The 11692-nt window shown below is 54.2% G+C and overlaps 5 protein-coding genes across 5 annotated transcripts; 2 read left to right on the plus strand and 3 right to left on the minus strand.

Annotated features, from left to right (window-relative positions):
- Nucleotides 1-53: 53 nt before the first annotated feature.
- Nucleotides 54-1905, plus strand: BDZ99DRAFT_485665 (uncharacterized protein; the record flags this gene model as incomplete). Its single annotated transcript, XM_033722723.1, has 4 exons — nt 54-194; nt 247-870; nt 929-1668; nt 1731-1905. 4 exons carry the CDS (start codon nt 54-56, stop codon nt 1903-1905), a joined length of 1680 nt encoding a protein of 559 aa, XP_033582251.1.
- Nucleotides 1906-2342: 437 nt separating this feature from the next.
- On the plus strand, nt 2343-2879 carry BDZ99DRAFT_516024 (uncharacterized protein; the record flags this gene model as incomplete). The annotated part of the gene is made up of 1 exon (XM_033725028.1): nt 2343-2879. One exon carries the CDS (start codon nt 2343-2345, stop codon nt 2877-2879), a length of 537 nt encoding a protein of 178 aa, XP_033582252.1.
- A 1214-nt stretch (nt 2880-4093) lies between these two features.
- On the minus strand, nt 4094-5227 carry BDZ99DRAFT_372928 (uncharacterized protein; the record flags this gene model as incomplete). The annotated part of the gene is made up of 2 exons (XM_033714851.1): nt 4094-5036; nt 5142-5227. Coding segments are annotated over 2 exons (1029 nt in total), but the record flags the coding sequence as incomplete, so codon positions are not given.
- Nucleotides 5228-6315: 1088 nt separating this feature from the next.
- Nucleotides 6316-7430, minus strand: BDZ99DRAFT_459202 (uncharacterized protein). Its single transcript, XM_033719109.1, has one exon. The coding sequence runs from the start codon at nt 7416-7418 to the stop codon at nt 6489-6491; it is 930 nt and encodes a 309-aa protein (XP_033582254.1). The 5' UTR covers nt 7419-7430; the 3' UTR covers nt 6316-6488.
- A 1067-nt stretch (nt 7431-8497) lies between these two features.
- Nucleotides 8498-11549, minus strand: BDZ99DRAFT_435547 (uncharacterized protein). Its single transcript, XM_033717487.1, has 3 exons — nt 10668-11549; nt 10141-10599; nt 8498-10091 (listed from the first exon to the last, which is right to left on the minus strand). The coding sequence occupies exons 1-3, from the start codon at nt 11401-11403 to the stop codon at nt 8785-8787; spliced, it is 2502 nt and encodes an 833-aa protein (XP_033582255.1). The 5' UTR covers nt 11404-11549; the 3' UTR covers nt 8498-8784.
- Nucleotides 11550-11692: the final 143 nt, after the last annotated feature.

Genomic DNA, 11692 nt, shown 5'->3' on the forward strand with positions numbered 1-11692 from the left:
CACTCAATACTCAGCAATCCCACCACCCTCACCACCTCAACACCACATCAACTATGGCAGGTACAGCAAGGCCTTCTCCCTCGGGAGCTCCCTTGACTGTCGGAGAAATCGTCCAGCAAGCCAACACCTTCGAATACAACAGTCAAATCCCTCTCCGGTACTGGTTGCGGAGCGCCGACACGATCCAGAAGGAGGTGCGTAAGGACTGTTCCACTCTGCACACTACCTTTGCTCACAGCTCTCTAGTCGCGAATCTATGAACGAGAAGGAAATGACCAGCAAACATACCTCCTCCTCTTCCGCCATGCAATCCTCGTCCTCGAGAAGCTCTCGCAGCATCCGGAAGCCAAGCAGCCTCAGAATAAAGCCGCCCTCGCCGCCGCGAACAAAGTCGTCAGGTCCGATCTGGCAGCGATGGAAGTGCTCAAACCGCGCATAGAAAGCCGATACGCTGCATACCAAGAGCATCTAGCAACACGGAAGACCCAGGATGCTGCGCTACGGAAGCTGGAAGGCGGACAAGAGATGGGTGGGCTTGTCGATGGCATGGGACGGGCGTCCCTAAACTCAGCTCGAAGTTCTACACGGGTTTCTTTTGATCATAAGACAAGTCTTGATGCTGGAGATAGCCAGAAAATAGCGGCTCTAATTGCTCAGAGCGAGATTCGGCGTAGGGATACTGCGAGAAGGGCAGTCCGCCAGGCAGGTGTCTCGGAAGAGGAGGAGCAAGAACGGCGAACGGGAGGGGTATGGGATGGTTGGGAAAGTGGTTTGGGGCGTCCCCAATCGTACAAGGAGGAGATGGATCTCTCGAAGGATATAATAGAGGCTGGGAGACGGAGGGAAAGCGTACAAAATGGCCACTGTCAAGTGAGTTCGGATACGGTTCTGCTATCACTGAAACGATATCGATACTAACTACCCCCAGCGTCCATCCTCAGTACTACGACCGTCTTCCTACCACTATCCAACGATTCCGAATAAGAGCTCTCAGTCCTGGCGGTCTGATGAGCCTCAGCCTCAGCCAGGGGCACCTCCAAGACCCCCGCCCAAAATACCTCCAATCCAACCAGCCGCATTTATGCAACCGCTACCTCCGAGTCTGCCACCTAAACCTCCTAGGGATCCTTATGCCTACCAAAGTGCACCGCCTCCGTACGAATCTACTCTACCACCGCCCATACCAGGAAAATACTCCGAGGCACCAGATACCAGCTTCCGAGCTCAATCACCAGCACTATCTGAGGGCCCCAACGCTCTTGAATATACTTTCAAGCCCTCTGCATATCTTGAAAACGGCACACCTCTCCGCACTGTTTTTGTTCCTTCGACTCTACGCTCGGAATTCCTCCGCGTTGCTGCCGTAAACACGCGTAATAACATTGAAACATGTGGTATTCTCTGCGGTACCTTAATATCGAACGCGCTCTTTGTCTCGAAACTGGTAATACCGGAACAGAAAGGCACATCCGATACGTGCGAGACGCTGAACGAGAGCGACTTGTTCGACTTTTGCGACAAGGAGGATCTGATGGTGCTAGGATGGATTCACACACATCCCAGCCAAACGTGCTTCATGAGTAGTCGAGACTGCCATACGCACTGTGGATATCAGGTCATGATGCCGGAGAGTATCGCGATCGTCTGTGCGCCTAGTAAAGACCCTTCGTACGTCCCATATTTCGTAACCGTCTTTGTATTTTAAAACTCCACGCTAATAATGATCACAGATGGGGCATCTTCCGCATCACGGACCCTCCAGGCATGAAGACTCTCCTCAACTGCGGCCAATCCGGTCTCTTCCACCCACACAACGTAGATAACATCTACACCGATGCATCGAAACCCGGTCACGTACACGAACTATCTGGTCTAGACTTCCAGATAGTGGATCAGCGGCCCTGAAATACCCCCGCAAAGCTCACTCATACCCACGACACTGACACGATTTCCTCACATTTTTTTGCATAGCGGCGGCGTTCGGGAATGCCCAAAAGGCTCTCTCCCGGAGATTATACCTAGAGTTGCGGCTAGAGTACGATAAGTAGGCAGAAGTTATCGCATACATAGGTCGTACTAGCGGTGGGGAAAGCAGCATTAGCCCAGCCAATACGCACATGTGATGTCAAGCACGCAGGGCACATTCACACCGCATTAGTTCCATTAGTTTCCACCCCACATCAGGCTCATAAAGTCAAACACCCCGGACAACCCCCAAACTTTAAAAGACAACCAAGCTCCCTCCTACATATGTCCACATCCTTTCTCTCTTTTATCCTCTCTCCCATCCCACACCCACCTACCACCGCTCCACCGCAAAAATGAATCCAGACCCCACCACCATGCCCTGGCTCGACGTCCAAAATACCACCCGCGCCGCCTACACCCGCGGCCTAACCTCCCTCCCCCTCCCCACAAACGCGAAAGCAGAATGGCTAAGCAGCGTCACGAAGCTCCGCACTCTCTTGACTAAACTCGCCGAACACCCCGCCATGGCGCCGAACCTGCAGCAGACCTACTCCACCCCCTCCGCGGACAAAAACAACGTCTACTTTATGTGGGACTTTGTGGGGCGCACCCTCGTACGCTGGGCCCCCTTCGAACTCACGTTCTTGTGGAGCAGGAAAGTTAACAGCAGGCGGCAGGGCATGTACTACAACATCGACCCGCAGCTTGCGCACCACAGGCCCGGCGAGCCGCTGCCGGAGGACTACGCCGATGTCATTGGCAGGTGTGTCATGGCGCAGCAGCTGATTCTGGATACGAAGCCCGGGATGCTGGATATGATGACGGAGATGACGTATCCGGAGCAGAAGGGGCGGCATCCGCGGTTTGGGGAGGAGATTTTGGGGTTGGCGAGGGGGTTGATGGAGAGTTGAGGGGGTGAGGCGTGTAGAAGGGTGAGGAGGGTGAGGAGGGTGAGGAGGGTGAGGAGGGTGAGGAGGGTGAGGAGGGTGAGGAGTTTAGGCTGGAGTCGTGGTGGGAGAGTGGGTGGTCGAGGGATCTCCTGTGAGGTGGGAAGTGAGGGTGTGGAAGTGGGGTTGGGGTTTGGTGTGGCTGAGTGTGATGGATAGTGGTATAGTGTGAGGAAGGGTGTTGAGAAAAGTGTTTTCAGTGGCTTCGCACATCGGGATTGATGGTGTGATACTTGTTGTCATGAACGGTGAGGAGAAGAAGCACACATGCGGAGCGTGGTTGAAGATCAAGAGTGTAATTTAGAGTATTGGAAGGCAACTTTGATATCCAATAGCCCAGGGGGTTTGGAACAGGTGAGGCGCGCGCAACACGTAATGGGCGAGCGTTTGTTATGATCCTAAATTCCAGGGTCCAACCTCAAACCAAACGTTATATACCTATTATTTTCGAGCACCATTCAACTAACAAACAGTGACAAACATAGCCACTCAGCGATCCCGTAAAAAAATGTGACTCTATAGTATAGTAGCGCAGTGGTAGCTGGGTGGTTTCGTTTTTGCCTTTTCGTTTTGCCAGATGGAGTTTGATTCCCGCTGGGAACAAGAAGTTGGCTTGTTTGAAATTTTTCTTGCTTGTACTGGAGGGGGCATTGCTTATATGTCCTCTTTTACTCCACGCGACCGACTGAGCTCGTTGTGATTTGTCGAGTTATCTTCATATAACCATCCGATCCAACGCTAAAGTGGAAATACGGATCCAACATCCATATGAACTCAAGGGACAGCAGACGAGTCATCCGTCTAGTACCCTCGCGGTGGCGGTGGGTACGCAACTCCCTCCTGCGAAGGCTCACGATAGACACCTTGCTGCTGCTGTTGATCCCAGACGTGCTGCGCCTGCTGTGCTTCTCTCATCTGGCTCTCCATCAATGCGACTTCAGCGAGTTCTTCATCGGAGGGCATATTGACGATCATGAGGTAAAGCACATCCTGGAAGAACGTCAGTAAACATCTAAGTGCACTTCGCATCAACTCACCTCCCCAATAACCCTCTTCACCGCCCTCCCCCTCGTCCCCCCAACCCCACCCCCATTATGCCCCCCCTGAATCCTCATCTTCAGCGGCAACGCCGCCCCTACCCCCTTCCCCTCCAACCTCTGCTTCTCCCAATACAAATACCCGCCCGTCAGCGTATTCAACGGGCCCCCCTTATGCATCGGATGGTTCGGGTCACTGAAGACACTCGCAAACCTCTCCTGCGGCAGCACATTCAGCGTTGAGTCTGGGTTATTATACCGGAACTGCGCCCTAGCTTTCCGATCTTTATAGTCGCTCACGAACGCGCCCGCACGCTTGAACGCGCCCTGCTTCTGCGCCTCCGTCGTGCCCGGCGCGTCCAGCGTCGGGAACACGAGCGGGCAGCACTCAGGCATCTGCGCCTCGCCGACCGACTTCCCGCTGGCCGAGCGCACCTTCTTGCGGCCGCCGCCGTTGCGCGCGTACACGGATTTCAGGATGTTGGCGCTGATGTCGACGTCGACGTTGCTCGCGTCGCTGGTAGGCTTGAAGGTCATGAGCATGGCGTACAGCCTGCGCGGCTTGAACAGCTCTTCGTTCATGCGTAGGAGGTACTTGTTGATCTGCGTGACGTTCTGCACGCGGCGGCCGGCTTCGATGGAGGCGTGCACGCAGAAGGCGGCGAAGTGCACGGCCGGGTTGACGGACACGGCCGAGACGGTGTAGGCGATGACGGACGCGGCGATGGCGACGTTGACGGCGTTGAAGTATCCGCTGCCTTTGATGCTGGCGGTGTAGTTGTCGAGGAAGGTGGGCTCGTCAATGCCCGCCGCGGAGAGGGCCGGGGCGTAGACGCGGATGAAGCCGTGGTTGCGCGCTTCGGGGCGCTTTTGGGGGATTATGACTGGGAAGGGGAGGTTTCCTGCTACCGAGACGGTTGGCGGTGGGTGGGCTCTTGTGAAGTCGTCTACGATCTGATCGACGCTGCGGTTGTCGATCATGGATTCGCGGTCTAGGAGTTGTTCTTGTGCAGCGTCGCGTGCCCATTCATCTTCGTCGGAGTCGTATGAGCTGACATTTGACTTGATGGATTCGGAGCTGTTGCTTCCATACCCAGAATACGCTGGGAGTGGTGCGAGAGAGTTGGAAGATGTAGGACTTGGGTGCGATCCGGTCTGAGTGTATCCGGTGAGCTGCTGTTGGCTTAACGCTGGCGACTGAGAGTTCGAGACGCCTGAATTGGCGCGCTCTTTCTTTTCTTTGTGGTGGGCGTAGGCTTCAGTGCCGAGACCGATGAGCGAGGTGGCAGTCTTCACGAAGAGAGGCATAATGACTGTTGCGGAGAGAAGGGGAGCAGGAGGAGAAGACGAAGCCCGAAGACTCTAAGTATTGAGATTTGTTGAAGGAGTCTTAAGGGTTGATAGAGGAGATGGTGAATGTCTGAGACAGCGAAAGAAACCTACGGACAATCCGCTATACTTATATCCCACCTAATATCCCCCTCCTCTTATCAAAGGTGGCATAGCCGTGCGGCACAGTAGGGCACAGTACAAGCAACGTCGATCTCTGGCCTATACAGAACGGGGTCCATGTTGCCCCTAGAAGCAGCAAGCTCTCGCTGGGGATAGTTGGTAGAGGGCTGCGGCCTTTAGATTACACGCACCACCGAGCAGCCTCAGTACTATTCACTAGTGGGGTTCCAACATTCAGGCTGCAGGCCGGACGTCGGAGAGAGACAGCGTGGAGGTGTATCGAGCGCTGATCCTTGGCAAGGGCTTTGTTGCTAATGACGTTAGAGGACGGATGGCTGCCCAATCACTGTCCTGAGTTTGCGGATACGAATGATGATAAAGTAGGGCCGATCTTTTGAAATCCGAGTACGAAATTTAGCAGCATTTGTTTCGCCGCAGCTTCACAAACACTGCCCCTCCTCTTGTCCTTGGAACGCACAGCCACGCTGGCTATACGTCGCATTATCTTCGTATAGCAAAAAATCGTACCGAAGCGGCTGAAGATTGAACAGAGATGCCGAAGCATCTTAACCAATCAGACAGTCCGCTTCCCGAGACTCACGTGATATAGAGCCGCGGGTCACGTGCACGCGAGGGTTGGAACAGGTGGCACAATTCCAGAATAAGCTGTCTCATTTGTCTGCCACTGCTTGGGACGCGAAGCACTAAGCTTACGCCGTCCTCCTTTTCCGCGTTCTTTATACACTACAGGACGTTAATCTATGTATGATGCTTTACCACCGCGCGAGTTGCCTCAGCCTAACTCCAATCAAGACTCAAAACTACCGTTTCGAAGAACCTCTATACTCGCCAGGCCACTTCAAACACCGCTATTAGGAGTCGTTGTCACTAAGCATGTATACAAATGGAAGTACAGATCGGTCCATGATTAGCAACTGATGAGTACCAAGCTACCATAACCACCTAGCACATCTCTCACAAAGACTTCCTCAACTAAAGAAGGTCATACATGATGTCCTTCGTCATTCCACTAAGCGTCTCTCGCCGCCTACAATGAGTGTCCATTCGAGAAGAAACGTAGCTCTCAAGCTTCAAGTTCCTCCACTTCCACGTTTTCAGCCTTCACCAGCTCGTGACCATCTCCTGTCGCAAGAATTGCAGGAAGCGCCGGCAGCTTGACTCCCAGCCCCAATGCTTCCAACTCCACAACGTACGGCACCAGATTCGGATTGACATCCTGCAGCTCATCGACCATTTCCTCATAGTCCAAGATAGACCATTTACGCACCTTGAAGCGGTACGGATGCTTCAGCCTCTCGATATGCAGCCGCTCCAGCTCCTTCGCAATCTTGACCACGCTCTCGATATGGAAACCCGAGATACCGACATTGACAAGTTCCAGGCTAGTCAGTTTAATAACCTTTAAGACGTGGTATTCGTGGCGCATATTGTGCAGACTGTGATGCGGCTCCGACGCCACCTCACCTGGGATATAGACGTCGGTGACCTCGACGCCGAAGACCCTGAGCTTCTCCAACGACGCGTGAAGCGGCATTCGAATACGACAGACCACTCGTCCACCGCCGAAGTGTCGCATGTTGAAGCCTGATCCACGAATCTCCAGCGATTTCAGCTTTGCCCACTCCTGTATTCCCGCAGCATGGAGGCCAGCAACAGGGTCGTATAGCTTGATGGGCTGACAACCCAGGGCCATTCCGACGACAGTAAGAGGCCACTCGCTCGGCCTGCCGGTCACGTCCAACTTGAGAGTCTCGATATTTGGCATCAGCTGTAGGAGCAGCCCCAGACGACACTCTCTCGTGTTGGCGCGCAGGAAGGCTTGCCAGCGGTTGATGTCAGTCGCCGAAAGAGAGGGGAAGGCATGGTGGACCGCGCCTTGAATTCGGCGCCAGAGCGTGCTCATGTCGAGTGTCGGATATGATGGATCGGGGCAGGAGGCGGACGTAGGAAGTGATCCGCTGGAGAAGATAGTTGGGCGGGGTAGCTCCTGCATCGTCGGCTGCTGCTTAACAAGAACTTGACGTTTGTACTGGGTAACTCGGTAGTTGTTCGCAGCTGTCAGCGCCTGAGGGGCCTCAATAAGCTGTTTGCCTTTGGCAGGCGAGAAATCGAGCCCTCCCCCTTCCGAGTCGTCGGATCCGTCATCGGAGCCATGGTCGGAGCGGTTCTGAACGACGCTCGAATCCGTGGGCGCCGGACTAACAGACCGATTCGTAGCCCGCGTAGGGGAGCGAGTGAGGGCCGGGGTATCTTCGATTGCTGGAGTACCGCCGTATTCAGAAGCAATGGACTGCATAGTAGAGAACCTGGAGCGCAGATCATCATCTTCATCCTCTTCGACTTCATCTTTGCCATCCTCCTCTTTGGGGGCTTCCAGCTTTTTCTGGCTCTCTTCCTCTTCTTTCTCCTCCTTGGCCTCCTCCAACTTGCCCTGTTCCTCTTCCGCCTTCTTCTCCTCCTCCTCATCCACACACAGCTCCTCCAACCCCTCCCTCCCAAACTCAAAGCTCCTCACAAACCCCGCACGCTTCGGATTCTTCATAACCGCCTCGAAGAAGCTCAGCAAGCGCCTCTCATGATCGCTGGTAACACAGATATTCCGATACAGATACTGCTCCATAGAGTCGCGGTAGTACTTCGAAGCACACGACAACATGGCGAGGTCGGACTGTGAGAGGTGGGCGGCGATGCGTTCCTCGACGGCGACGAGCTCGTCGGGTTTGGGAGGGGGACCCATGGTGACGGCGGGTGAAGTGGTGACGCGAGACGTGCGAAGCTAGAAGCAGAATGAATTAGACAGGTTAATTGAAGCGGTGAGGTGAGAGGCGACGGGTGGGGCGGAGAGAAGGAAAAGGTGAAGGTGGAAGTTGTCGTTGTCGTGTAAATAAGCTCATCGCCACGTGATACCCTCGCACCTGCCCTCCTAGTCTCGGTCGCCTAACGGACGACGACGCTCTCTGAGTTGGCTCAGCATGCCTGTCAAGTGCTCAAGGCTATGAGCTTTCATCTTGGTTAGATTGTCGAAAGGATGTTGAAGGTCCATAGGCAGAGGCAGGAAGGTCTACACAGATCCACAACAAGTGATTATATAGGAAAGCGAATGGAGCCCATCACCACACTAGCTCAGAAAAGGACACCACATCATCTTATACTAGAATTACGAGTGAGGTTTGAGAAGTGTGATACATAAGAACGGAGGTGTGTGAGCTGGAAGCAAAAGCGCCGAGATATGAGAAGATTGCACCGCCGTACATGCACCCCATACCGACGCCATTGTCTAACTGCTGCTTAGAAATCAATTCGACCATACTTAACTTAGCTCTCCTATACCAACCCAGTATTACTTCAAAAGACTAGACTTATGCTTCTCCAGCTCCAGTAATCCAACCCCAAACACCCCCTTCCGGCAGGCCCAGCCCAGTATCAATCCCACATGCCTTGACTACTGCCACGGCTACAGCGCCCAGCACGCCCATACCCCCTAGTATCTTGAAAATTACCGTCCCTCGTCTCCTTACCTCATCGGTGAAATCACATAGACCGAGGGGATCCCGAGTATCAACTCGCCCTTGGCGGCCATATCGTGCTCCAGGCCCACTAACTCTCTTCTCGCTCCCATGTCTCACGACAGCCCAGTCAGCGCGGGTGGGAGGCGGGCTGGAGATGATATTCCCGCCTCTAACTTCCTCGCCTACGCGCTCGAGGAGCCACTTTGCCCGCTCGGTTTGCTGGAGTTCTTCGAAACGCTCTCGCTCGTTGCGGAGGCTGCGTTGGAGGTCGCTAGCCCATTTCGCGAGACGCACCTGTGCGAAGCGCTCTTCGCGCTGTGTGTGGTCGTGGTAGCGCGTCAGGCTGAAGTCTGCAGCGCCCTCGAGATCGGGGAGCGTTGAGTGAGAGAGGGAAGGAGAAGAGACAGGATAGGGAGACTGTAGGTTGGAATTCGAGTTTGCGTGGGATAGGTAAAATGGTGAGTGTGGATGCGGTACCAAGACGCCCGAGGGAGATGCGGCTGAGAATATAGAGGAGGTGGAAGACGGTGGCGCCGTGGTGAGTCGGCTAAAAGGGTCTTGTATGCTATTGCCTCCGAGTCCTCCTGTATTTAACCCAAGTGAGTTCAACCCTCGCTGCTGTGGGTATCCGTGCATAATCAGAGAATCCCCTGGAAAGTTGGCCCGACTTCTCCAAGCTAGGAATTTCTTTGCAGCCGAATGTCGAAGCCAAGAGATCGTGTCGGGATTAAACACTTGTGTTACGAGAACAGCGAGCTCAGATGGCAGCAAAGGTTGGATATAATCTGGAGACATGAGGAGGGAGGCATCCATAGTTTCCGTGTCCGGCCCTGGGGTTGAAGAGATGGCATAAGGAGGAGTTGGAACGCTTAAGTGGTCTGGTATGCGCGGAGGCCCCGGCTGTTTACCGGTCTCGCGTTCGGACGAGGATTCTGGGGCTAAGATCGACCGAGCTTGGACGGCAAGAAGAGATTCCTGTATCGATTTGCCGAAGAGGAATGGTTTGATGGACGTGATTTGAAGACGAGCGAGAAGGGTGTTCTTCAAGGCTATAACTTGGGCCGATGTGAGTGTATCGGCTTTGGAGATGAGAGGGATGACGTTTGTAAGCATCGAGAGACGTTGAATGTAGTCGATATCTGTGGATATGTCGTCTTCTAATAACAGTCAGTTTGATCCTCTTGTACATTAGGTTCGTCAACTCACTAGGAGATATAAGGTAGAAAATTACGTCCACATGCAGACCACCGTTGCCGCTCATCAGGCCAAGCAGATCTCCATCGCTCATGGCACCTATCGAGACGTTCTGGCGAAGCAACGACTCGACATACTCGATTACCAGATCCATGTTTTCTGTACTAGAACCATTCTTTCCATAACCGGGGGTATCAATAAAACACAAGTTCCTTTCTAACACCGTATCGCCCATGCTCTTGCGTCTCCGAAGTGCTCTGCTCTCTTCAGTATCAGACCACCACGAAGGATACGCCCTTGTGCTGGCTTGGACTTCCATTATTCTCGTCGTGCCTGTGGAAACCGATCTTCGTTTACGTGATTTGGATGTTGGAGGAGGTGACTCTGCGTGGGTTGGGGATAGTGGATCTACATGGACAATGTCTTCGCAAGATTGAACGATGGACCGAATAAGGGCGGTCTTTCCGACTCCTGAATGAAAGTTAGTACAGCAGCACAAGTAGGATATGTGCCCTTAGCGACATGAATGGGACACGTACCTGCTTCACCAGCAATCAACACCTTTAACCTCCCCATATTCTTTCCCTTCTCAGTGAACGGCCTTCGACTGGGCATCTGGATACTCGGCATGACCAGTTGAGGGAAGCTTCCAGACTGCTCAGTGTGTGTATCCTCGTCACCGTCCTCGCTGGAGACTACGGCCTGGCTTGCGGCTTCATCGGCGCCGGACTCTTCATCTGAGAGCTGGAAAGACTGGAGGGACACAGATTTAGGCGTGTCGGGTATCATAGATTCTGGCGCTGGGGAATCTAGGTTCGAGGGAGAAACAGAAGCTGGTATCGCCTGGTGTGAAGCTTGCGCGAGGTGCTGCCTTCGCGCCAACGCGTGCCTGGGGCTGGCATCATCTTGTCTCGCGTCGGTATTCAGTGAACCTCTGGAAGGAGTCCGAGGCCTGGCGCCTTGCTTGTCCACGCTCCGTCCCGAAGAGTTGGCTTTGTTGCCATTCTTCTCATCGCTCGTGGTATCCCCGAAAGCAGACTGCAGGGCATCCGCGAGACTCTGGACACCGTATGTACTGTCCTTCTGCTTGCTTGCAGCCACTGTGCTTGTAGTGTCTGCCAAAGACTTCTCCATATCCTCCTCGCTCCTCAGAAAGAAAGACGTCGGCACATTATGGGCGGCCGCGGCGTTATGGGCGGGATGATCGGCGACGCTCGACTTGCGGGACCTGGGCCTCGCGGTAGGGAGGGCGTCGCCGCCCGGAGTCGGCCTCATCGTTGCAGAGACACAGAGTCAGTCGAGAGGCGAGTGCAGTTCGGAGGAGTATTCTGGAGTGTTGCGGTGGTGAGGTGGAGGAGAGGTAGTGGCTGAATGACACGACGTCAAGGCCCCTCCGAGCTGGAGGACACGAGGCGGGGTGCAGAGCAGGGGGCCAACGAGTTGTTGTTTGGGCGCCTATTATCATAGATAAAGAAGAAAGCAGCAGATATCGACCCGGCAGCACACAGAGAAGGCACAGTACGCGTTTCCTTCAGGTAGATGGCCAGCACGGGAGAGAGTAAGG

This window comes from Mytilinidion resinicola, assembly GCF_010093595.1.
Source record: "Mytilinidion resinicola strain CBS 304.34 unplaced genomic scaffold BDZ99scaffold_3, whole genome shotgun sequence".
NCBI classification, from domain to species: domain Eukaryota; kingdom Fungi; phylum Ascomycota; class Dothideomycetes; order Mytilinidiales; family Mytilinidiaceae; genus Mytilinidion; species Mytilinidion resinicola.

Bases quoted from the DNA above. Each gene is read 5' to 3' on its own strand.
- BDZ99DRAFT_459202 (XM_033719109.1), bottom strand. From the start codon at position 7,418: ATGCAGGAGCTACCCCGCCCAACTATCTTCTCCAGCGGATCACTTCCT.
- BDZ99DRAFT_435547 (XM_033717487.1), bottom strand. From the start codon at position 11,403: ATGAGGCCGACTCCGGGCGGCGACGCCCTCCCTACCGCGAGGCCCAGG. The intron at 10,600-10,667 runs GTACGTGTCCCA...ACTTTCATTCAG, and splicing joins GTTGATTGCTGGTGAAGCAG to GAGTCGGAAAGACCGCCCTT. The intron at 10,092-10,140 runs GTGAGTTGACGA...GACTGTTATTAG, and splicing joins TTTCTACCTTATATCTCCTA to AAGACGACATATCCACAGAT.